The sequence below is a fragment of the Bactrocera neohumeralis genome, chromosome 2 (genome assembly GCF_024586455.1).
Source record: "Bactrocera neohumeralis isolate Rockhampton chromosome 2, APGP_CSIRO_Bneo_wtdbg2-racon-allhic-juicebox.fasta_v2, whole genome shotgun sequence".
In the NCBI taxonomy this organism is placed as follows: Eukaryota; Metazoa; Arthropoda; class Insecta; order Diptera; family Tephritidae; genus Bactrocera; species Bactrocera neohumeralis.
The window spans coordinates 28,541,777-28,566,877 of record NC_065919.1 but is presented as its reverse complement, the minus strand read 5'-3'; the positions used below and the strand labels follow the sequence as shown (position 1 = coordinate 28,566,877).

The 25,101-nt window shown below is 35.5% G+C and overlaps 1 protein-coding gene and 1 non-coding gene across 2 annotated transcripts in view; one reads left to right on the top strand and one right to left on the bottom strand.

The window, feature by feature from the left end:
* The window catches only part of LOC126767993 (chitin synthase chs-2), a 50,432-nt gene that overhangs the window by 12,170 nt on the left and 13,161 nt on the right, over positions 1-25,101 (bottom strand). The window contains exons 2-3 of the mRNA XM_050485837.1: positions 4,703-4,983; positions 51-294 (exon numbers count right to left, since the gene is read on the bottom strand). Of these exons, the coding sequence (XP_050341794.1) occupies positions 51-294; positions 4,703-4,815 (357 nt within the window). The 5' untranslated portion in view covers positions 4,816-4,983. The remainder of the gene's footprint in view (positions 1-50; positions 295-4,702; positions 4,984-25,101) is intronic.
* Trnar-ucg (transfer RNA arginine (anticodon UCG)) lies at positions 14,483-14,556 on the top strand. The gene has a single exon. It is a non-coding gene; the product is annotated as a tRNA-Arg (tRNA).

Below are 25,101 nucleotides of genomic sequence, written 5' to 3'. Positions count from 1 at the left end.
TATGTATAAATTAAAAATGCTCAAAATTGATTATGAAATATTTAACTTACCAAATCTTTATTGCAGTATTCTATTTTCTTATCTTTACGTATTTGTGATGTCATAAATAGTACACAACCCTTCGCCATAACCCCACCCGTTAACACTATGATGAATGTGAAAGCATACGCGAAGATCTTCAATATCTTCACTGTGAGCTCCAGGCATTCCTGATTGGCCGTCGAGCCCGTCTCGATCTTGATCGGTGGATCACGGAAGACATCCCAGCCTTTTGTTTCTTGTATTGTGCGTTGGCTGTAACGAGTAATGTTCTTTTTTAGATTGTAGTATTTAATGGTGTCTATTTGGTTAATTTTGTCCAATTATCGCTGGCCTGTGGCGAGTTAATTACTCATTCTAAAGTACTGCGCGTGCAATCAGTGCTTGAATGGAATTAGTTCCGGCATTTCAAATAGTTATGGGCACTTACCTATTTAAGGTATGTGGGTTTGTGCCTTTGTTATAATTATAAAAGTAAAAGTGATTAATTATGACTGCTGAGCCGCACCCTCTTTGTGGGAACCAGCTTTAAGTGCTTTAACGTAAATAAATAAAAGAGGCGTGTGAGGTCAGTCAATTCAAGCTTGCTCACAGTTATTTAATTGTAGTGTAGCACATTTCATAAAGTTCCGTCTGACTGGTTTCTGGCGTTTTTGAAGATTTTGGTGCGTTTGGAATTGTTTTTTCACAACCTAAGACAGCTTGCTTTCGTTCAGTTTGAGTTTTGCTTCAAACTTCAAAGGGATGATTGCTCTTGATTAAAATTAAATCAACTGGGTATATTAAAAGAGGACGAAAGGCTTCATTACCGGAAATTTTTCAATGAAATGCGCAAGGTTTTTCTTAAAAGAAATGAAAAGGTTTGTCGTTGTCGACCTTTTATAAATTTAGACTTTTCTGAAATTCTGATACTACGCATATGTTCATAGAGATATATTTTTACTCGCTAATCTCCATTATGATCCTTTTAAGCGGCTTTAGGTTTTGTAATCACATTCTTTGTTCAGTACCAGGACAAATAGATCTAGTTTATACTAAATTTTTGCTTTTTGAAAATTTATATTACCAGGCACTTTGCTGATCAACCAAAGTTGCTCTTCTTTTCTCTAAAAGTGACATATCTTATAGCCTTAAGTACGCTGAAAAGTTAGGTTGAGAGCACTTCGCTCTGGGGGTGGGCTATATCTATTAGTTCATGGTGACGCTCAGATTGACGAATCTACTTGTATGACACGATTTAACTTTCTATCGGTAAAGCTGAACGGTCGATCAGAAATACTCTCTTTATATTGTGCTCTCTTATTATTATGTGCCTTAGGCAACATATCCCTAAAGAGAGAATGTGTGAACCGAAGGCTGATGAATTAATAAAATATTTAGCTATTATGCCCTTATTAGGTGTCTTAGGTCATCTATATTGACTTGTCTCAGAGTCAATAGTTCAAATGGAAGACATCAATATTTCCATTATTTCCGATCTCTGCTTGTATAAGTACAAAATAAACAAGTAAGGAAGGGCTAAGTTCGGGTGTAAAGTGATAATCGAGATACCGTTATTAGCAACTTTATTGCGAGAATATAAAAATGATGCACTCTGAATTACATGAAAATATCTGAGAGATTTACCGATATTTTCGGTGAAAAATTAGGTTAGGTTAGGCACTAAATTCTTCGTGTTCGATATCAGAGACCTTGAAAAGTTATAGTCCGATCACGACAATTTTTCCACAAGGGATACCTCAGCTCAAATACCGTATTTGTGTAAAGTTTTATTCCGCTATCATCATTGGTTCCTAATGTACTATATATTATACAGAGAAGGCATCAGATGGAATTCAAAATAGCTTTATATTGGAAGAAGGCGTGGTTGTGAACCGATTTCACCCATATTTCGTACATGTCATCAGGGTGTTAAGAAAATATTATGTACCGAATTTCATTGAAATCGGTCTAGTAGCTCCTGAGATATGGTTCTTGGTCCATAAGTGGGCGGCGCCACGCCCATTTTCAATTTTTAAAAACAGCCTCTGTGCAGCTTTTTTCTGCCATTTCTTCCGTAAAATTTAGTGTTTCTGACGTTTTTTGTTAGTCGGTTAACGCACTTTTAGTGATTTTGAACATAACCTTTGTATGGGAGGTGGGCGTGGTTATTATCCGATTTCTTCTATTTTTGAACTGTATATGGAAATACCTGAAGAAAACGACTCTGTAGACTTTGGTTGACATAGCTATAGTAGTTTCCGAGATATGTACAAAAAACTTAGTAGGGGGCGGGGCCACGCCACTTTTCCAAAACAATTGCGCCCAAATATGCCCCTCCCTAATGCGATCCTTTGTGCCAAATTTCACTTTAATATCTTTATTTATGGCTTAGTTATGACACTTTATAGGTTTTCGGTTTCCGCCATTTTGTGGGCGTGGCAGTTGGCCGATTTTGCCCATCTTCGAACTTAACCTTCTTATGGAGCCAAGGAATACGTGTACCAAGTTTCATCATGATATCTCAATTTTTACTCAAGTTACAGCTTGCACGGACGGACGGACGGACAGACAGACATCCGGATTTCGACTCTACTCGTCGCCCTGATCACTTTGGTATATATAACCCTATATCTGACTCTTTTAGTTTTAGGACTTACAAACAACCGTTATGTGAACAAAACTATAATACTCTCGTTAGCAACATTGTTGCGAGAGTATAAAAATACTTAACATCTTCCTCAGGCTCTTTAGGTATGTTCTTTAAAATTGTATCCACAAACTAATATCAAACTTGATAGCTGAATGGCACACTTTACTAAGTATGTGCGTGTGTGTTTTACCTGCTACATGTTTTGGCCAGTAAAAATGCATAATTTCAAGGCAATTTGGTATGTTATTTCCGTCATTTTTGACCAGGTCGTATATTCACCGAGCCACTGTGTTGACTGACAGCTGTGAAGATTGTGGAAATAGTTGCTAGACGCAGCATACATATGAACGTATGGAGATATACAAAATTATAATATTATGTGTACTTCTTAAATTAGGGTGTGCCAAAAAAAAGGGAGATTTTTTGGGCAACGCAAAATGACTTGCGACCTAAACACCCTTTGGATTTCTGGACTCGGCCTTAGTTTATCAATGGAATTATGAGTAGGATTAGCTCTTAAAGATTTTGGTAAAATCCAGGACTGTGGCTGACGGGCTAATGTCAAAATTGCACCGTACCGTTAAAACCCTGGTATGCCACAGAGTACGTCGCAGTAGATGTAAGATGAGAAGACTCCATCTATGCGTTGGTCGGATCTGAGCGCACAGCCCCATAAGGGGGTGTGTCAACGCTCGCCTTGGTCTCATTATTGAAAACATTAAATGCGACTATTTTTTCGGAGGACGGATAGCAACTGTTAGAGGTGACCCAATCAACATAGACAAGAAACACAATACTAAAATAAACTATGATGAAAAGGTGACGATGGAAAGCGTTGGGAAACCGAAATCGTCGCCAACTAAAACCAGTCCAGACCACAGTCGTAGGAAGTACGGCGTTAGGGTCTGCTAAAAGCAAAACTTTTGCTAACACGTATGATTTTTCTGTGTTGCAGTCAAGGTTTGAACATTTTTGACCTCAATTCGTAATCAGAACACATCAAATAATCCAATGAGGTCAAGCTCTTCAGTTACAAAATTTTTGTTTAGACTTGTTGAGTACTGTTATCGATATATATTTATACCCTGAACAGGGTATATTAAGTTTGTCACGAAGTTTGTAATACCCAGAAGGAAGCGTTCGAGACCCTATAAATTATATATGTATATGTATATAATGATCAGTATGTTGAGCTGAGTCGATTTAGCCATGTCCGTCTGTCCGTCCTTCCGTCTGTCTGTCTAGTCCCTCAGTTTTCAAGATATCGTTTTGAAATTTTGCAAACGTCATTTTCTCTTCAAGAAGCGATATCGGACCACTATAACATATAGCTGCCATACAAACTGAACGATCGGAATCAAGGGCTTGTATGGAAAACTTTCGCATTTGACAAGATATATTCACGAAATTCGGCATAGATTATTTTCTAAAGTAAAAATGTAATCTCCGAAGAAATTGTTCAGATCGGTTAACTATAGCATATAGCTGCCATACAAACTGGACACATAGTTACTAAAAGAAATGCACCTGTGAAGGGTATATTAACGAAGTTAACGTTTTTTCTGTTAAAACAAATTATATCACCTTAAAGTGCACAGGTACATATATTTTTATATCTAATTTGTATATCTAAAAGAGACAAGTTGTTTTAAAAAAAGTCCCCACCCTAATGCTCTTTGCGAGATATATTCCAATATGCCGTTGTTCATTGTTCATTTCATAGCTGTCACATTATCAGTGCACTTACATGGTAATTTGCATAAATAACATTTTGCGCAAAAGCGACAACAACAACAAAACAAACGCATACAAGTAAAGCCACAATTTGCCCCTCTGGTTGTCAAGGCGCCAGCACCCGTCATGCAACACCACTTGTGGCACGTTGCAACTGCATTTGAACTCAAAATCTATTGTGCGACGAAGTCGTAGGCCTTTTGCGCGTCGTTTGTGTTGTTGTTTGACATGAATACATTTAAGTTTAATACGTTTAGGTGTTGTTGTACATATATACGTTTGTGAGTATAGCTTTACCTTCCGCCATAAATATCTTGGGTTAATGGTGTGCTCTCGTCGTCGGTAAAGTTGTCATCGCTGTCGCCGGCATTGCCCGGCGGTGCCAGGGGCCGATGCCTTACGGCAGACATCTCCCACGGTTCCACAAATTGGACGCGAAAATATTGTTACGCTTGTTGTTGCTGCTGTTGCCACAAATATTTCTTGCTCTATTGTTATTTATAGTCTGTCTCAGCTATCAAAATGTCTTGAGCCTGAAGCTGTTATTGTCTCACTTGCTTTTAATCGAGTTGTTGTAGCTGAAAGGAGGGAAGAAATAATAAATTTTAGTAAAAGCTGTTAAGGAGGTTGGCTTATAATACGGAAGATTTCTATAATAGCTATGCTCTATAGTAATTGATGATCCCGGGAGTTTCGAAGATTAATTATTATAGGTTTAGCATTAGCCCATTTTAAATTGTACTTGATTTTTTCGAGTTCTTTAGATTCTTTATCTAATAAATTCATCTTATACTATTTTCCTTAAACGAAGGGTTAAACTTAGCCTGCTGCAGTGCTCATGGTCCCTCTAGTTAAGGTCGTGCTCTCGTCTGAATCGGTTCATATTCATCATAAAATTAAAAAAAAATCGTTCTCTTTACAATTTCCAACAAGTTTGTTATTTACATTTTATCTATAGCTCTTGTCATTTATGAGATAAATACAAAAAAATGCAAATTTCGTGGAAAAATCAGGTTTAGAACCCCATACTACTTCGCCGGTGTGAGTTTCGACTTTGTCGCAATGCCCACTTTTGTAGAGTGTTCAATTCTGAGGAATATGTGCCTAAAGTCAAAGCGATGCCATAAAATGCCTCTGAGCTATAGAAATTTAAAGATAAAAATCACGATTTTCGTGTATTTTCAATGGAAAATTTTTACATGCCTTGGTCGAGTACTTAATGTTAATATTATGGGCTCAAATTTTCAGGGAATTTTTGTTAGGGTATATCCAAGAAAATTTCATGAGGGGATTGAAAAAAATTAATAGTTCAAAAGAAAAAAAAAAAACACCCTAATATATACATTTATGCATGTTAATACCTTATGTCTGATGTGATCTGGATCTGCATAAGTGTGCAGATGCATTAAGCAGCAACCATAATTATTTCATGCTGCTTGGCAGCGATAACCGTTGGGCGACTCAATTTGTCAAGCTGTCTTGTAGCTGGACCATGAGTTGCTGCACTATTGAGCGACCTTGAATGCTAAAAATAAATATGTTGGGGTCATTGGTACTACGGAAACCTATGTGAAAGGTGAATATGAGTAATGGAAGTTATATTTGAGTAGCGAGAGTAAAACGCTCGCTTGATGAAATATGTACTAAAGTTCTAAATTTAAAGGGTGCCTAAATAAGAGCTGGTTGATACTAAAAAATATAGCATATGTACATATGTATGTATTTAAGTATTAATTTTGCTGCTTTTAATCCGCAGCGACACATAATAAATTTGTTTTAAGCTAAATTTTGGCATAAAAACCATTTTAATTTGCTTATTCTCCCAACAACAAGTTTGCGTTAAAGTTTCGCTTTCAACATTGCTTTTAGCCGAGCGTTGAAATAATTATAATAATAATGGCTAAAATACTAAACACAGCACAGCTATGACTGGAAGACATGACTTCAAAATCCAGTTTGCGCTCACAAATCTGCATTCCAGTCGCAGCCATTGTGCTGTGCGAGAATTCAGCGTAAGGCCTGTGGGTCTTTCAGGTTTCGACCAACTCTGCCTTATGTCTACTTAGCTGTTAAAAGACAATTTAAGCTTGCATTAAATGCGATAATTTTTTGCATGTTTGTTTAGCTAATTTTTATGCTTTTGCTATTAAAGCGTACGATTTTTTGGCTATTCAAAGTGATCAGTGCCAAGCACCAAGACGATTTATGAAGACCGAACAGCGACGCAATCATAAAACTTTTATATTATTTCATTATTTTTTACTATCGTACATTCTCTTCCAAAATTTTTATGTATAATTATCTATGTGTATATATGTACATACATATATACCCATGCCTTTCCCAAAGTAGCACTTTAAGTTTGCGAAATTTTGCGGCAATTAATAGCCAATGGTCCGAAGACTTTTCGTGCTGATTCGCGCATTTTCGTAATATCTCAATTGATTAGGCAATCAATACATTTGTATGAAGCTGAGTGTGTTGTTTGCAATGAAATTTCCGATTTATTTGTTACGCTTGCGCAGTTTTAATTGCTCAAAACCTATATTTTAGCTAAACACTAATTTTACTGGAAATAATCTTGCGTTAAAACGCTTACAACACTTTTATTATAAGTGTCTTCTTACTATTTTTTCATTGGGGATTTGAGTTATATAAGATCGTATATTACTTGCTTCAGCAAATTTAAACGTAGATCAACAAAATTCATCAGAGCATCGAATATGCAACAAAATGTAGCCAAGAGCTTTCTCCTCCTTATATATTCAGATTTGTGCTATGCAGAGGCGGCTGCAATTGGGTGTAAGCTTTTTCCCAACCCGCAATAAATTTAATGAGAAGCATTCTCATGACAGAAAACTAAGAAGCAAAAGAAATCTTTGTCGGATATAATTCACTTCCACTCGACCTACCACTATAAATAGTCAAACTCAAATCTAATAGACTATATATTCATGCTAATTAAGTTCTATAGTTCAAGTTCTCTTCTGTCAAAATGTTTTTATTTATGTGAAAAACACTCCCCATATTCCGAATAATTACAAACAATTCCGCCAGACAAAAAGTAATTTTATAATCCGTTTTTAAATCATGAGGAGTGACCATAGTGAGATTTTGGTTTATCGCAAAAAGAATACAGATTTTTAGTGACTTCAACTGGATCCTTTCAATGTCATACAAACTTAACCAAAATTAATACTAATTGGTTAGTAACCAGGTTGATAATTGGAAATACTTTTATAAATGTTGCCTACATTTAAGCGCAATGGTTTATTAGGTCTAGTCAATGTCGAAAATATAAAATTTTTCCTTAGAATGCCTGTTTGAAAAAAACGTTAATTTCTCTCCTCCTTACGCATGCTCCAATTTAAAATCTTAGATACTCACTCTGTTGCACTATTACTTTCAAGAAACCTATAAAGAATTTACACCTCGACTAAATTGACTAAAAACCCATTTCAGAAAGCAGGATATTTTACAACAAAGCAAGAGTAGAGGCTAAAAAACAGAATTCGATAAAAACAGAGTATATGGTAATGTAGATTATAATAGTAGTGTTATAGTAAAATCTGTTTAAGGTGGACTAATTTTTTATTGATTTATTCATTTATTCAACCAAAAATTCTTATTACTTTTCAAGTTTCTGAAAGAGAGTTCTAAATCTATATACTTAAATAAAAATTAATACCAAAAATGTACATACATATGTATGTACGCGCATAACTCAATAACGCCTGGACCAATTTGGCCAATTCTTTTTCTTAAATGTTCGTTGAAGTTCAAAGATGGTTTTTATGGCGAGAAAAATTCGAATAATTTTCGGAAAACCCCTAAAAACAGCCCTTTCCTTTTCCCCATACAAACGTTATATAAAAATGAATGTTTGTTTGTTAGTAACACTAAGAGAACGGTTGAACCAATCTTAATGAAATTTTTAAAGGTTGTTTGTTGTGGATCGGGAAAGGTTTAGAAACAAATACCTTATACTTTTCATGAGGAGAAGTCGAAAAATTGAACAATTCCAAAAATTAACATTTTTCATACACATTTTTTTCAATTTTTGTTTGTTTTGTTTTTCAATATTTTGATTTGTAAATTATTTGAATCGTTCAATTGCGGTCGCTTGCTTTTTTATTCCGGCTATCCAAAAGAAAAATTAATGAAAATTATTCAGTGAAAGCTGTATGTGTGTTTCAGACGAAGTGTTCAATTACTGATTGAAACTTTGTTACGAAGCCACGAAGAGGTCGCGCTAATATTTGTCGGCGTTCTTTTTGCCATCAACGTATGGCAGCCCAAAGAAAGGCAAGAAGTACTCCCAAAATGCGATGACATATGTACGTGCGGAATTATGGATCGCGGTCAATCAGCTAGCGATCGTAACGATATCACAGCACGACTTTTTAAACAATAGCTGCGATGTTTGACGGTCTTTATCTTGAAGCAACCTGTGGTATATATGGTGCTGTTAGATGCTGAATGTATTCTGTTGCGTGTTGCCGCACGCACACATTCTTCTTTGGATGCGGATGGTGATTACACCAGATCAAATTGATGAAATCATTTCAGCGGAAATTCCTGATTCAGAGATATGTAGATCCAGAATTATACGAAGTGGTGAAAACCAATATGGTTCATAGACTTTGGGAACCTTACAATCCCACTTTGGTTTGTATGACAATAAATGCACGAAACACTACTCATGTGCTTTTCTTTCGGAAACGGAAATGGGAAATGATGGATATTCACTGTATCGGCGTCGCTCACCCGACGACAATGGCAGAACATTTAGCATTTAGAGGCGTGAATATCGACGCTAACAACACATCGAAGTTGAAAACATATGGATCGTACCATATTCGCCAAACTCAAAACTCATGTCAATGTTGAATATTGTAGATTGGTGAAATCGATCAAATACGTTTGCGAGTACGTCACCAAAGAAAGCAACATAGCGGTTATTGGCCTTGAACAATATGAGATCAGCAGTATCAAATGGATCAATATGTGAACCGCAATAAAGCGCTTTGTAGGATGTTTACTTTTGCAATTCATGAAAGTTTTCCGACTGTTTTGCGTCTCGCGGTTCAACTTCATTTAAGTCATCGCGTATTGTGAATGGTACAGTGTGTGCAACATTTTGAGAAGCATGCCAGCAGTTGCATTTGTTGGAACATGATAATCACTGGAAACAGACGAAGGACAATGCGATAGTTACTTCGCATGCTACTGAAGTTCGCATACTTTTCGCGAAGATCATTTCGACATATCAGCCTTCAAATTCGCGTTAATTATGGGATACGAAAAAATGACATTGCCGATGACATTTTACATTGTATTCGCTAAGAATTGGAAATGGGCAAATTTCGGTTGATACTTCCAGTGGTTTGATATCAATTTCACATCCCTTTTGTCAATTCATTTCAACGGAAGATGAACTCATCACGAATGTTTATCCGCACATTGGCAAAATTATCGTAACTGCAATTGCTTGAGTGCACGCGCAATTTTAGTTGCCAAAAATACCGATGTTAATGACTTAAACTTTGCCTTTGCGTTGACAATCAACTGGACACAAGGAAATCGGGAAATGCTATGTTTTTCACACGGCCAGTTATATGTGGCGTGTTGACGAGTTGGAAACCGATCTTCTCTGTATATTTACGCACCAGAACAGAAATCAAAAAAATTATGTTTATTAAGCTGCGCTACATTAAAAAAATGTAGAAAAATCGAAAATAAATCATTTTCGACACAATATAATTTCAACTTTTTTCATTTCAAAGCATATAATTTCACGCAGGACAACGGCTGCGGGGTCAGCTAGTTTGCTATAAAATCCCACATAATGTAAGTCCTTTCTTATTATAATTCCATCTTGGTAACTGAACTACAGACTGTTTTTAGAAAGAACAAATTCTTGCATATTCATTGTTGCATTCGATTGCTCTTGAGTATTATTAATCCAAGATCAAAATTGTTTTCATTGTCTGCTGTTGCATTTAACTAATGAAATACATATTCTGAAATACACAAGTACCCAAGCCAGCCATTAAATATAGTCAATCAATATTGCAAAAGTGAAGGAGAGAATAAATTCTTAGCTCAAGGTCAGCTAGCTGCGCAATGGGCAAGCTACCATACAGAATGGCGGCGAACCTGTATTAAAGTGGTCAAGTGGACTTGATTGGCCAGTTTGCACTCGCATGCACTAAAAGTGCATTGTATATAAATTAAACTGACCATTTTACGCCATAAACGACAATCAAGGCAGCGCAGCAATGTGAGCACCAGCTGGCGCTAAGATTTTCGAAGCAAAATGTAGTATATACGGGAGGTGTTAAACGTGTGATTGTGTCGTAATTAAAAATTACAATAAATATTTGCATTAGCTAAGGAAATCAGTACGAAATTTTGCCTGGTATGACAGCTAATTATCATGCCAATAGCCGTAATAACTAACATCACAATGTTAGTTGAAAGCACACCGGGAAATTAAAAACAAAATACCTTCTCAAAGAGTTTGCGTTTGCGGTTGCTCCGAAGCTAAAATACCTGTCAGAAATAAAAACGTAGCCATATAAGAACTTGATTTTGGTCGAACAGTTTGTATGGCAACAATGTTCTATGGTGGATCTGCCAAAATTTTACAGTTGCCTTGGACAAAAATCTATGCCAAAATCGTCAAACAAAATTTTTGGAGTAAGCCATGATTATACAGTCTGCATGGCAGCGATATGTCCCAGTAATCCGATATCGCCGGTTTCGAAAAATGAGCAGCTTCTTTGGGAAAAAACGATGTGTGCAAAATTTCAGATATCTCAAAATCTGAGAAAATAGTTCTAGTATTAACAGCCAGACGAACATGGCGGAATGGATTCAGCTCATCTCTGAAGTTTCTTGTTACTAGAGATAAAAAGTTTATTGTTACTAGAAAGAAAGAGTGAATTTGTCACTAAAGAACGCTTATTTCGAGGATTTCTGTACGAGATTGTGGCTCCAAAAAAATTAGTCTTTCACTGTAATCACCAGGCCTCCGGTATGTCTTAGTAGGAAGTCTAGTAATTAGTTTCTGTTCACAAAATTTGGAAAACAGGGTCGTATTTCTAAGCTTTAGCCTCCTAGAACAGATCAAATACTTTATCTTGACCCAAAGTCAAGATTTCTTAAAGTTGCTCTCAGCCATTACTCTTTTAAAATCTTTATTATTCGAAAAAAAATGTTCTCATAAAATTTATTTTGGTTTTTTAGATTAGTTTGCATAATATTTAGACATGTAAGCCGCACACGTCTAGATTTTTTAAACGAACAAGCTGTGAGACCTCAGAAACATTCTCTAAAAGTTGCAGTGGATACTAGCCCAATACAAAATACAGGTGTATTTCCTCTTTTGCAACGAAATATCTCGACACCTAAACTGCATTTCGTTTCGAAGTGCCACCCTAATGTATAGGCTTGCGTGAGCCAGTACTATTAAAACATCCTCTTAACTTGTATTTTAATTTGAAATCGAGTTTATTGCCTTCACACTTCGAAAAATTTTTTCTGCTTTGCTTTTTCCTACGATTCCTCACTCTATTGGTTAGTTGTACCAAATTTCGTGGTTTTGCGGCGAGTACTCGTAACTGTCGACCATTGAACGCGGCGAATGAATGCATATATGTACATACTTGTATGTATTTCATTATAAAAGTTTGTGGTAAGTACGTGTAAGCAGTGATAACATTTAGTCAAAAGAAAAACTTAAACTAAAAAATGAAAATATTGTCTCTCTACATTTTTTCTCATCATAGATTTTCAGTGAATGTAAATATCAGTGAAAGTGAGGCGGCTGGGTGCCAGTGAGAGAAAACTCACGTTTCTCCTTCAAGGTGGAAAATATTTTTAGAAATATTTATTTATTATAAAGGAAAATCAGCTGAAGACTAATTATATTTTATATTATATAATGTATTATATCTTTAAGTAGATTTCCATAAGCTACATTAATAGCTACACTAATTTTTGTAGGTAAATTTCAGACGACTACAATCTGATGAATTTCATGAGAAGACTTTTCGAAAATTTACTCGGTGATTTGCTATTTTTTCGACCGAACACAGGCCATACACGGTGTATAGTCAATAAAATTACATATGTAACCCATAAGTGTTCGGTAAAGACTGAACATATGCCACAAAAAGGCCTAAGAATTTGCACACACCATCCTACATGCCCTGACAATCTGGGCTTTGTATTTGGAGCAACAGATACCACAGCAGCATTCTGCAAAAATGTTTAGAGAGGATTCTATATTGTTTACAACATTTTTATTTTAAAATTTCAATCTCTTTCATACTCAACTAAATAATTTGAACATAACTGTTGTTGGGCGTTCGTTTTATTTAAGGGGTCAGTAATATTTTTTCAAAAAAATTTTTTTTTGCATTTTCTATTCCCTTATACCCTTAGAATTAATGTAGAAACCCATTTTATCATTGGAAGGTTTCGAAAAAGGCCCAAAAATAATATTACCGCTCGACGTTCGGAGCGCTCGGAGTGCACACCTCAAACTTTAAACGCGTTTTTCTCAAAACACACTTTTTTTAACTGGCGGACATGATTCCGTTCGAACTACTCAACCGATTTGCTTAATTTTTTTTAAATGTTCACAAAACGCCTTGCTATCGTCCCTATATTTATTATAATTTATTGACAATGTTATGACAAAATTTATGTAAAAACACATTTGGAAAAATTACCTTTTTATTTATCAACAGTTTTTCATGATTCTAGTAGAGACGATAACCATTCACGTACTTTTTAAGAATAAATTGGGTTTTTGTGTTTTAGATGATCCAAACATGAGAAATCGTGTCCGCCAGTGAAAAAACGCATCTCATTCACCCAGCCATTTCTCCGACAGATGTCATCAAAAAATTACGAAAAAATTTGTTTATACACTCCACGATATATCTCGTGATTTGTGAAAAAAAGTTCTATTATAGAACAAAAATTTCTATGTCAAAAAAACTGGCCAGATTACTCTACTGACCCCTTAACTTCACTTATGGATTTTAGAAGCTCAATGACAAAAAATATTTTCTTCTAGTTTTATTCTAGTGAGGTTTCCAGAGCCTCGCTTAAATATAATCGAATTTTTGTTGCCGTGTTTCCGATGGCATCGGTTATTGTATTGTGAAAAACCAAGGATTGTGCGAAAACTCTTTAACTGCGGTGCAATCTTCTTTCATTTCCTTTTCTCACACTTTAAAGTACCCTTTCTCTTGTTCAATATTTACACAGGAAATGCTAAAGTAAAGTTTTCCAAATTAACTAAATACAATAAAATTGCTGTTTTCTATTTAAAAAAAAAATCTAGTCTTTGTAAGTTACATTAGTTGCATGTTCGATTCGATGTAGCTAAATTATGTATTATATTTAGGGGTTTCACATAGTCTCATAAAGTTATAAGTTATAACGAAACCCGAAAACATAGCGTTCAGAGTTGTATTTACGTAAACTTATTTTAGTATGCAATCCAACAACAAATTTTTTAAACTAGTATAAAAATTTATGATTTTACGATGCTTTATGAAACGTTGTGAGTACCCCAATTATAACAATAAATATATTATATACATATATATGAATATATATTTACATAAATGATTTTTTTTAAACCTATGTTAACTTATACCTTGATGAACACACAGCTGAGTTCATTTCTACCACTATCTATCGGCTTCAACGGAAACCCCCCCTAAAAAAGTATATCTATGCCACTTTATTTCCCAAGATTAGCGTAAGCTTCCAACTGTGGTGAATATTTTCGATTCAGTCATTAATTTCACCACTTTATAGCAGAATGGTGTATTTGCAATTATAGCTCAGCCTCGATGGGGTGGCAAAGCGCTTCCTGATGGGGGTTGTTTGTGTGGCTGCGTGGGTTGCACAGCCTTGAGAGAGCATCCACCCCGTTATTGGACGCCAGGATTCATGCGGTATGCGCATGCACATACACATACACACACAATTACGCAATAAAATTGAAAATTTCGTCCTTATTATACATGGATCGCTGGTATTAATCAACAAGGACCGTGTGGCCTAATGGATAAGGCGTCGGACTTCGAATCCGAAGATTGCAGGTTCGAGTCCTGTCACGGCCGTAAATAATTATCTTTTTTGCGTTATTTTGAATTTTGAACTTATAATTTATTATTATATTATGCCTTTCCATTACGGTACATATTTTGTATGTAAGTTATAACATCATAAACTTTTCTCTTCAAAGCGAAGCCTACTAATTACCTTCAAAGCCGCTTAGTAATTATCTACAATTTTAATGTAAAAATAAAGCAAAGGTAGTCCAACATCTGTGCCACATCTCACATCAAACTAATAGCCACGGCAAAACTATTAGTGCTTTATAGGTTTGTCTTTGTGAAGGGCAAAAACTGCATTCACCGATTATTAAGATGAGTGAAATTATTCAACAAAGAAATTCTATTAAATTTTGTGTGCGGAATCAAAATTTTGTTGCCCAAACGTTCAGAATACTGGAAGAGGCCTTCGGTGGTAATGGTTTGTCGAGGGTCGGGAATGCGTTGACCACAAACCACGTCCAGGACCGCCATCAACATCAACTGATGATCAACACGTAAAAGAAATAAAGGATCTTATTGGCATCGTTGAATATTGAAAGGATCAGTGATCATTTTGAGAGATCACTTGGGCCTAAGAAAAGGAGCAGCCCTTATGCCGCGTTTTCTGAATTTGATATCCCCGCAAAATTAATACGGATGTTCAAACTGACGTTATCGCATTCTTGGCTCCCACGTCACTGTTAACAGTCATAACTTCGAAGTCGTAGATAATTTCGTCTATCTTGGAACCAGTATTAACAGCAACAACAATGCCAACCTCTAAATCCAATGCAGAATAAGTTTTGGCGACAGGTGCTACTTCGGACTAATAGCAGAATCAGCGAATTCCGCTCCTCCCTTCCTCAGTTGTCGCCCGTAGCGAGCAAAATGTGTCAAAAGTTGAGTCCGTAGAAATCAGCAATCTTTTTATACTCTCGCAACAATGTTGCTAAGGAGAGTATTATAGTTTTGTTCACATAACGGTTGTTTGTAAGTCCTAAAACTAAAAGAGTCAGATATAGGGTTATATATACCAAAGTGATCAGGGTGACGAGTAGAGTCGAAATCCGATTGTCTGTCTGTCCGTCCGTCCGTCTGTCCGTCCGTCCGTGAAAGCTGTAACTTGAGTAAAAATTGAGATATCATGATGAAACTTGGTACACGTATTCCTTGGCTCCATAAGAAGGTTAAGTTCGAAGATGGGCAAAATCGGCCAACTGCCACGCCCACAAAATGGCGGAAACCGAAAACCTATAAAGTGTCATAACTAAGCCATAAAAAAAGATATTAAAGTGAAATTTGGCACAAGGGATCGCATTAGGGAGGGGCATATTTGGACGTAATTTTTTTGGAAAAGTGGGCGTGGCCCCGCCCCCTACTAAGTTTTTTGTACGTATCTCGGAAACTACTATAGCTATGTTAACCAAACTCTACAGAGTCGTTTTCTTCAGGCATTTCCATATACAGTTCAAAAATGGAAGAAATCGGATATTAACCACGCCCACCTCCCATACAAAGGTTATGTTGAAAATCACTAAAAGTGCGTTAACCGACTAACAAAAAACGTCAGAAACACTAAATTTTACGGAAGAAATTGCAGAAGGAACTTAGCCCTTCCTTACTTGTTTTGTTTTCATTTGAACAATGTTGCCATTGCTCAATACGCATATATAGTTTTGTACACATACATATAATGCTTTCATTTACATTTTTTCATAATATAAAATATCAAAACTGAAAACAAACTATTAAAAATAGTTTATAAAAATATTTATAAATCATAGCATTCGACTCTGATTTTGAGTTAGTTTAGGAAAATTTCAAACATATTGAAGACAATTTTTATAATTACTACAGTATATCGAGACTGGCAACCCTACGTTGTGAGAGAGCAATCAGCTGACACGTTTCTACGTGAAAAATCCAAATCGTAGGAAATTCTATGGTAACCTACGGTAAAACGGCGGTAGAAGCGGTGTTGGCTGATCATTTACATTGCGCTCTCATAAGATAGGTCGTATCAGCTGATTCGGGCTGCGGTTTTGCGGTGTTCGCTGATTCTGCTATAAGTGGGTCAGGTGGAGAAGGACCTGGCTTCGTTTGAAATCATCAGTGCAAAAAGAAGAAATGACTGGCGCGCTGTTGTAACGACCCGGCTATAACCGCGTAAGCGGTGTCTGCGCCAGTGAAGAAGAAGTATTTTTGTACATATATTTTTTTCACAAAGTCGGTTAATGAATCATGTTAGTTGTTGGGTTTCTTGTATCTTTTGCTCTTCAAAAATGTAAATTAATTAATTTTTATTACTCGCATCTGCATGTGTATATGTGTTTGTTGCATCATATATATTCACTTATTATCGCATGCAAAATTGGTGGATTTGACGTTGAAGAAACCAGTTCTTCTGAAATAAACTTTTGAAATACTCTTTATTCGTTGTATTTGTTGGTATATATGTATGTAAAGCATAATGAAGCACATAACCTCAACACTTAATTTGTTAATTGTTTTGTAGGTTTTTGAAGTTAAAATCAAAGAAAAAGCACAATTCATAAAAATATGCTAAAATTCGACTTCAATCACAATGCTGTGTTCACAATATACTTTATATACATATGTATGTATACTAGGGGATCCGGCCATGCGTTGCAGTGATATACATTTTATACTATTCAATATAGTTAAAGTTTTATTCGCGAATAAAAGCGAAAAAGTTTTTGTCAGTATAAGAATCCAAAGGATTGTACTTGATGTTTGATTTTGAATATGTTCATACAAATAAATTGCATTGGAAAAAATAAAGAATTTAAGGCTGCTTTCTCAATGTCTGGTTACCAGTCTTTCTGTCTAGTTAATAGAGTTGTCCGCTTAACAGATTGTTCTTAATAAACATTAACAAATTGTGGGACCGGCCAATGTGCATGGTTAATGGAGATGTTCGCTTAATAAAGGGTCCATTTAATAGAGCTTTCACTGTATTTTTTTATTTATGAATTGTTTTTACTATCCTATCTTCTAAGTTGGTTCGAACTGGACACAGTGTGCTAAATTTTACTGAAATCGGTTCAGTAGTCTAGGGGTCCACCGTGGACACACAATGTGACACGTACATTATAGTATAAAGATACATAGTAGGGTGGGTAAAAAATTTATTATTTTTTTTACGTTTGCTTTGAAAAATTGACACCTGAAAAATTCTCTGCAAGAATGAGCTCTTAATATTAATAACAGGGTACTCCGTTTTTAATTTCTCATTTTGTCCTTATTATTGTACAAAAAAGTCATATTTCTATAACTTTTATTAAAAAAAATCTCTTCAATTTTTAAGAAATTGAATTATCTACAAAAATGATCTGTTAAAATTCTATCGTAAACCTCATCGTTTTACAGTTATTAAAAGTATCATACTATTTTTTTGTTAATCAAAAATATGTCTACAATTTTTCAGAGTATAATATGATTATGATAGATTTTTATGACTAACTCCAACATTAACAGTCATTTACATACTTATATACATATTATTTGAATCATGAAAAATTATCGTCAATATTTTTTAAATTCTGCTGCAAGATATTTACACATAAATATTTATGTTTGTCTGTTTGCATGTGAACGCTTTTCCGTGTCGTTTGGGCTTTCCGGTATTTTGATTAATAATTTTGATTTTGTTTTTATTTTTACAATGACTCACTTCATTGCACTCAAGTTATTGGTCTCAAAGAGAATGTTTGTGCTCATTCGAAAGAACATTCTTCGGCATTTCTTCCAAATGTTGGCCGCGACTACGTCTCAGATAGTCCGTTGACTTCAATTTTCTCTGAGTCGTTGGAGCATTTCGACAGGTAACTGGCGAATGACACGTGTGATGTTTTGCTCCAAGTCCTGAATCGCAGTGGGATTGCTCGTATAACGGTGTGGTTTCACACGATCTTAGTGACCAATCGATTGGCCCAAAAATAAAATTATCTGCTTACATAAGTGTTCTCTCAATAAATCCATTGATTGAAGCAATGTGTGGGAAGTGGCGCCGTCTTGTTGAAACCAAATGTCGCCGAGATCACGAACTTCAATTTCAGGCATCAAATTGTCGGTTATTGACGCCATTGACGGTTACGTTCTCACTGACATCATTTTTGAAGAAATATGGACCGATGAACCATATCAAACCTTTGTTTTTTCTAGATGAAATAGCAGCTCTTGAGTCTCTTCAAGCTGCTCTTCGTGCCAAATGCGGCAATTTTGCGTGTTTACATACCCATTGAGCCAGAAATATACCACATCGCTGAAAAAAATTTTGCTCGAAAACGTCGGATATTCTTGGAACTTTTCAAGACTGCAGTTGTGAATAGTTGTGAATAAGTTGAACGATTTGTAAACGTTGTTCAGGGGTAAGTCTGTTCATGATGAAATGCCAAACATTAATCATTAACCGTGCGCTGAAGACTAGTTGAAGAATGCCTAACCTCGTTATTAATGTCATCGAGACTTTGTGATAAGATTAGTATGGATACCAGCACAACGGAAACGCAAGTAACTATAAAACTGACGAGTTGGCAAGGAAAAGGCACCCTAGTGCCGCTATAAGTAGAATGGACTACGGGGGCGGGAGATCCTTTTGGCTCAAGGTTAGAGATAACAACAAATATTAAACCGAAATAAAATCGGCTGAAAGAGTTTTTTTCTGTCTACTCGAATGTGAGCTAGCCGCTCTACTCTTTCGATAGTTTCACAATGTAATAGTCATTCGTTATTAGTCAAATCGCTCGATTGTAATCAGATATATAATTCCTTTATAACTGATCATTTAGTTGCACAATTTTCTGAAATACTATTTGAGCATATTATAGTACATACACGAGTAAAGTGTATCTAGAAATCCGCATGACTTTTAAATTGTTAAAAACCGGTATACAAATTATAACTAGAGATTTTTTTCAAATAATAATAAACAATGATCGGGATAACGATTTCAGTAAATAATGTAGTGGGTTGAAGCTTAGATGAGATAAGAGCGTGGGTTTACCGAATAATTGTTAAGGAACATTATTCAGAATTTAAGTGTCATAACAAAAGCAGGAGGGTGATGAGATGATACATAGTTTATTTGTTTCATCCAAGTTGTTCATAACCTCAACTTACGTATATTAAATTTGCCGAAGTTTGTAACACCCAGAAAGAAACGACGGACACCCCTATATACATTAAGATATAAAAGCACCCGAAAATTGTAAATAAATTTTTTGTCACAATGTCATCAGAGCGCCGAGCTGAGTCGACTTATCCATATCCGTCTGTCTGTATATACGCGAAAGAGCCCCTCAGTTTTTGTGTAATCGATCTGAAAATTTTCACACCGATAATCGACCAAAAAAGGATATATTAGATGCGATACAAACTGATCGATCAAAATCAAGTCTTTGTATGGAATACCTTCTTAATTGGTAATATATCTTCAGGAATGGATTATTGTCCAAATCAACGATACAATCTCTCAACAAATTGTATAGATCATACTACTACAACTTTTTTATTTGTGAAAAGTATTTTAGGTTCGGCATAAACGAAGTTATGGTTTTTTCTTGCTTTTTTTTGTTTGAATGCATAGACAGATCAATATATTGGTTCGTGTTGTTACGAACGATTTGGCTGCATTGGACTTTGCTTTCCCGAAATTCAACATTTCGTTCTTGGCCATGCTTTATTTCAGACGATTAGATGTAATATGATTAATAAAATAAGAAAAATATGTTTATTTTCCAAAAGAAAACAAGACTTGTGGATGACATTTTTAATACATACAGTATATACATATACATACTACTGTGCCCAAAGATAATAACATTTGAATTTAAACTGCGCGCATCGAAGGATTTGGAGAATTATTTTTTTTTTTAGGTTGGTAGTACTGTCAGTCACATTTATGTCAAATTTCATGTCAAAATATTCATTAGTGTTTGAGATACGTGTCGTTTTGTGAGCTGCTAAAATTGAGTTTTTCGTTTTTTGCGATGTCGAAATTTGTTGAGCAAAGAATTTGCATTAAATTTTGTTTACGGAATCAATTTTCTGCTGCGGATACGTTGAGGATGGCGCAGAAGGCCTTTGGTGATGAGGCTATGTCTAAAAAAAATGTTTACAAGTGGTATAGTGAGTTCCAAGCCGGCCGTGAACGTGTCGAAGACGAAGAACGTCCTCAACCGACGAAGCTCACGTTCAACAAATCAAAGATTTGGTGTTGAAAAACCGTCGATTAACAATTAGAGACCTTGCTGATGAAGTTGGCATATCGAAAGGCTCAGCCAATACCATTTTGAAGGATGTTTTGGGCCTCAAACGCGTCAAATCTCGACTGGTACCGAAAACATTGAATTTTTTGGAAAAAAGGCGTCGCGTTGAAGTGTGTGAAACGATGCTTTCCGACTACCAGGGTGTCATAAAACATATTATAACTGGCGATGAGACTTGGATCTATGCTTACGACCCCGAAACAACCGATCAATCGAGCGAATATCGTGCCAAAAGAGAGCCGAGATCAAAAAAATCGCGCCAAAGTCGCTCAAAAATCAAGGTCATGTTGACTGTTTTCTTTGATTATCGTGGTGTTGTGCATTATGAATTCCTTCCAACCGGTCAAACAGTCAACAAGGAATATTATTTGAACGTTATGCGTCGTTTGCGTAACGCTATCCGCCTAAAAAGGCCGGAATTGTGGAAAGACAATTCTTGGTTTTTACACCACGATAATGCACCATCCCATACTGCCCTCGTAATTCGTGGTCATTTCGCCAAAAACTCAACCCATATCGTTCCGCAACCACCGTATTCACCTGATCTGGCGCCGTGCGACTTCTGGCTGTTCACCAAGCTCAAAAGACCGCTCCGGGGACACCGTTTTTATACGATAGAGGAGATTCAAGGCGCAGCGAAGACGGAACTGAAGGTCATCCCGGAAAGTGACTACAACCAGTGTTTCGAAGATTGGAAAATCCGTTGGCATAAGTGCATTGCATCGGGAGGGGATTACGTTGAAGGGGATGAAATTGATTTGGAAGAATAAATAAAGAATTTTCAAAATAAATACAATGTCACCTTATTTTTTGGGCACAGTAGCATATAAATTGCTAAGCGATATAATATTTCTGATGTTATAATTTTCAAACGAATGAGCAAAAGAGTACTATTTTTTCTTGAGATGTTTTTGAGTAGGTTTTTTTGGGTATTCTTCAAGATTTGGCTGTGTTAAGGTGCCATTAATTGACACGAGAACGAAATAATCGTGACTGAATTTGAAAAAGTTCCCAAGTTGAATTAATCAGAACATCGATAGTCCCACAATGCGAACCCCTAAAATGACTATTTAGTTGATCAAACAATAGCGCCTGAAATAAACAAAGATTCCAAGCACTCATAAGGGAAATTATAATATTTTTCTAGTTTTGAAAATTTTTTTAAAAATTAAGCAAAATCGTAAATAATTATTCAAACTCTTGTGTTTATTATTGCAGAGGAAAATATATATAAATTACCGTTATCCACTTGTTCGCTGTGGCTTTTGTATGTATGTACTACTGATCATTCGATTAAATTTTAATTAAATTACAAACTAGCCATTTTATTTTATGGCTGATTTTATTACAACAATAATGCATTGTTGTCTTGTTGTCGCAATTTAATACTGGAATATTTAATGCAACAATAATGAGTTGTTTTTTCTTACATTGTATTAACATGGCAGAATATTCATAACAAAAACCCGAAGGTATAGCGACCTAACAGTAATTATGGCACACGAATCGACAATTTTACTGTTAATTTCCTTTGATTTATTTATTATTACTTTCAGAATGACAAAGCGTTGATTTGCAATTAGCAATGCATAAATAGTTTTATGAACAAATGCTCAAGGCATGGTTCATGAACACAGGTATGCCTCACCTATAAAGCTATAAGTTTTCGTTGTTTGTTGTTATTGTTTTGCTTTGCATTTTGCAGCCAATTTACTTCCATATTTAAAAGCAATTTTACACAAAATCTTAATCGAAGGTCATATTGGTTTTTGGTGTGCGAAATGTAGCAGTGGAAACACATATTATGTATGTATATAAATATATATGTATGTAAATGTGTATGTAGCACATAAATTTAATTTTTCTCAAATGATTATTGCCTGAGTGTCTTGAAAATTGAAAAATTATGCAATGATCAATGAATCGAATCACAAATGCTGATAGTTTGCTTTTCTTGAAAATGTTTTTGGACAAAAATATTATTCATATGTATGTATGTATGTACGTACTACATATGCAAAGATGGTGTTTAAATACTTAATAAATCATTGTTGAAAATTGTTTAAGTGCACTTTGTGAGTGCATGAAAAGCATAAAAAGCGCATTAAACTCTACTACATACATATTTACATAATAAATATCTATAAGCGAAGGTAAATACATGCATATGTATGTGTAAGGGAGTATATGCACTTACATACATACATGCATATATAAGAATGCGACATGTACTGGCTTGTGACATAACAGTAAACGCGTGAGTAACTCAACATGCATGTGTGGCATACTAATTTTGACCTCTGTGGCGCAAAGTCGCGGATATGGACTTGGTCTCTTGCTTGGCACTGTCCAGTTTGTGTTGTTCTCTGTCGCTCAGGTTGTGACTAAAAGCAAGCAAAAAAGATACGCTTTGATTTACAAGCTCACAATTACGAATTCATGCAATAAACCGTACAACGCCTACACGCTTACCAACAACAAGATACACATGTTCGTTTGTGTATATGTACATCTTCTTTCACGAGCGTATAAAAACAACAACTACATTTGTGGGGAAATTTTCCAAATTTTCGACTCATTTAAGAATCTTTTACGAGCCTGCCAAAGCTGGTGACTACTTTTATAGCCACTAGTGCATGTCAATGTATGTATGTACATGTATAGAGGTAAGCTTGCCTATGTGACTCCTTAAAGCCACGTAACGCAACTGTGCAAAAAATCCGGCTTAGAATTCGTTTTGGCTCATGGCTGTGATATTAGCATATATGCATACACATATATGTACATACATATATGGTACAAAAACATACACTTATGTATTTGTAGATTTGTATGTTAATCGCACAACAGTTAGAAATTGCGACACTTTTCGTATCTGCGCTCTTGATCCGAACGTGCCAGATAAGCGTCGCAGATCAACAAGCGGCCACCGCCTCAGGCGCAGGCGTCACGCCACACAGTCGTTGAACCGGTTACACAAAGAAGTGAATAATACAAAAAAAAAAAAAAATACCAGGCACTTAAAGTGCCAAACAAATTTTATTCTTATGACAGTATGAATATATTCTAGTATACCCTCAAGCACAAATTCGCATTTCATATAAAAAAATATTTTTTATTTAAAAAAGAACTTGTTTTCTCTTATATAATTGGCTAATTAAATTGTTCTTGTTTTATAAAACACTTTTAGTAAGCAAATTTTTTGAGCGGCAACCATTTGGTGGAACGATAAGTCAAAATACGGGCACGCAAAGCCTTAAATTGCTGGAAAAACACTTTTTGAAAATATCGGGTATTCGAAAAACAGTCGCAGAATGCGATTCTATTTGTAGAAGCATCTCTCAGTTACTTAAATGCTTGTTAAAAAATCTCTTCGAAATTTTGGACACGTATGAAATTGGTTGGACCTTCTATTTGTCGACTTAAGTGATGATATTTGAACTTGTTTTAGATATATTCCAGAAGGAGCTATGTAAAGTGATCCGATCTATATACGATCTATACGAATATTGTAGCGTTGTCTTGGGTAATAATTAATGCCAAATTTCGTGAAAATATCCTATCGAATAAACAAGTTTTTCACACAAGGACTTTATTTCGACTGATAGGTTTATATGGCATATCATAGTTATCCTATATTGACGGTTTCAACAAAAGAGCAGCCCCTTGGGGACAAAATTTCAGATCCATAACTCAAGAAATTAGCGACTAGTTTACGTACATACAGGCAGATAGGCGGCTAAACCGACTCAGCTCGCGGATCATTTATAGTATATGTTCATATATACTTTATGGAGCCTTCAACGTTACAAACTTTGCGGCAAACTTAGGGTAAATAAAGTTAACTGTATAAATATTCTTATAATATGTTCTTAAAAGAATATCTGCCAAACCTTCTGTCAAATTAAACACATGTGTTTGACATTTTTTTTCATTTTGTTCAGTATACTCACACTTTGACAAAAATCCATGCAAGGACTTGCACTGGAACCAAAGTTAAGAATCGTGGTATTTTATTTCCAAAACTCGCATACTGGTAATTAAACTTACATTTATACATTTTGCGCTATAGTATATAGTGTTTACCGTTATGTCATAGTTTCTGACGAAATTAATGAGTAAAGTAGGCATTTACGTGTTTGGAGTGCGAACTCTCTAGGATCTCATTCAATGCAGAAAAAGTTAGAGGAACTCCTTACTGTTGTCACGAGTATGAATTCTACAATTTTTATCAACTACAAGATTTCAATACAGTCTTCGCACTTGCTGAAAATCTATC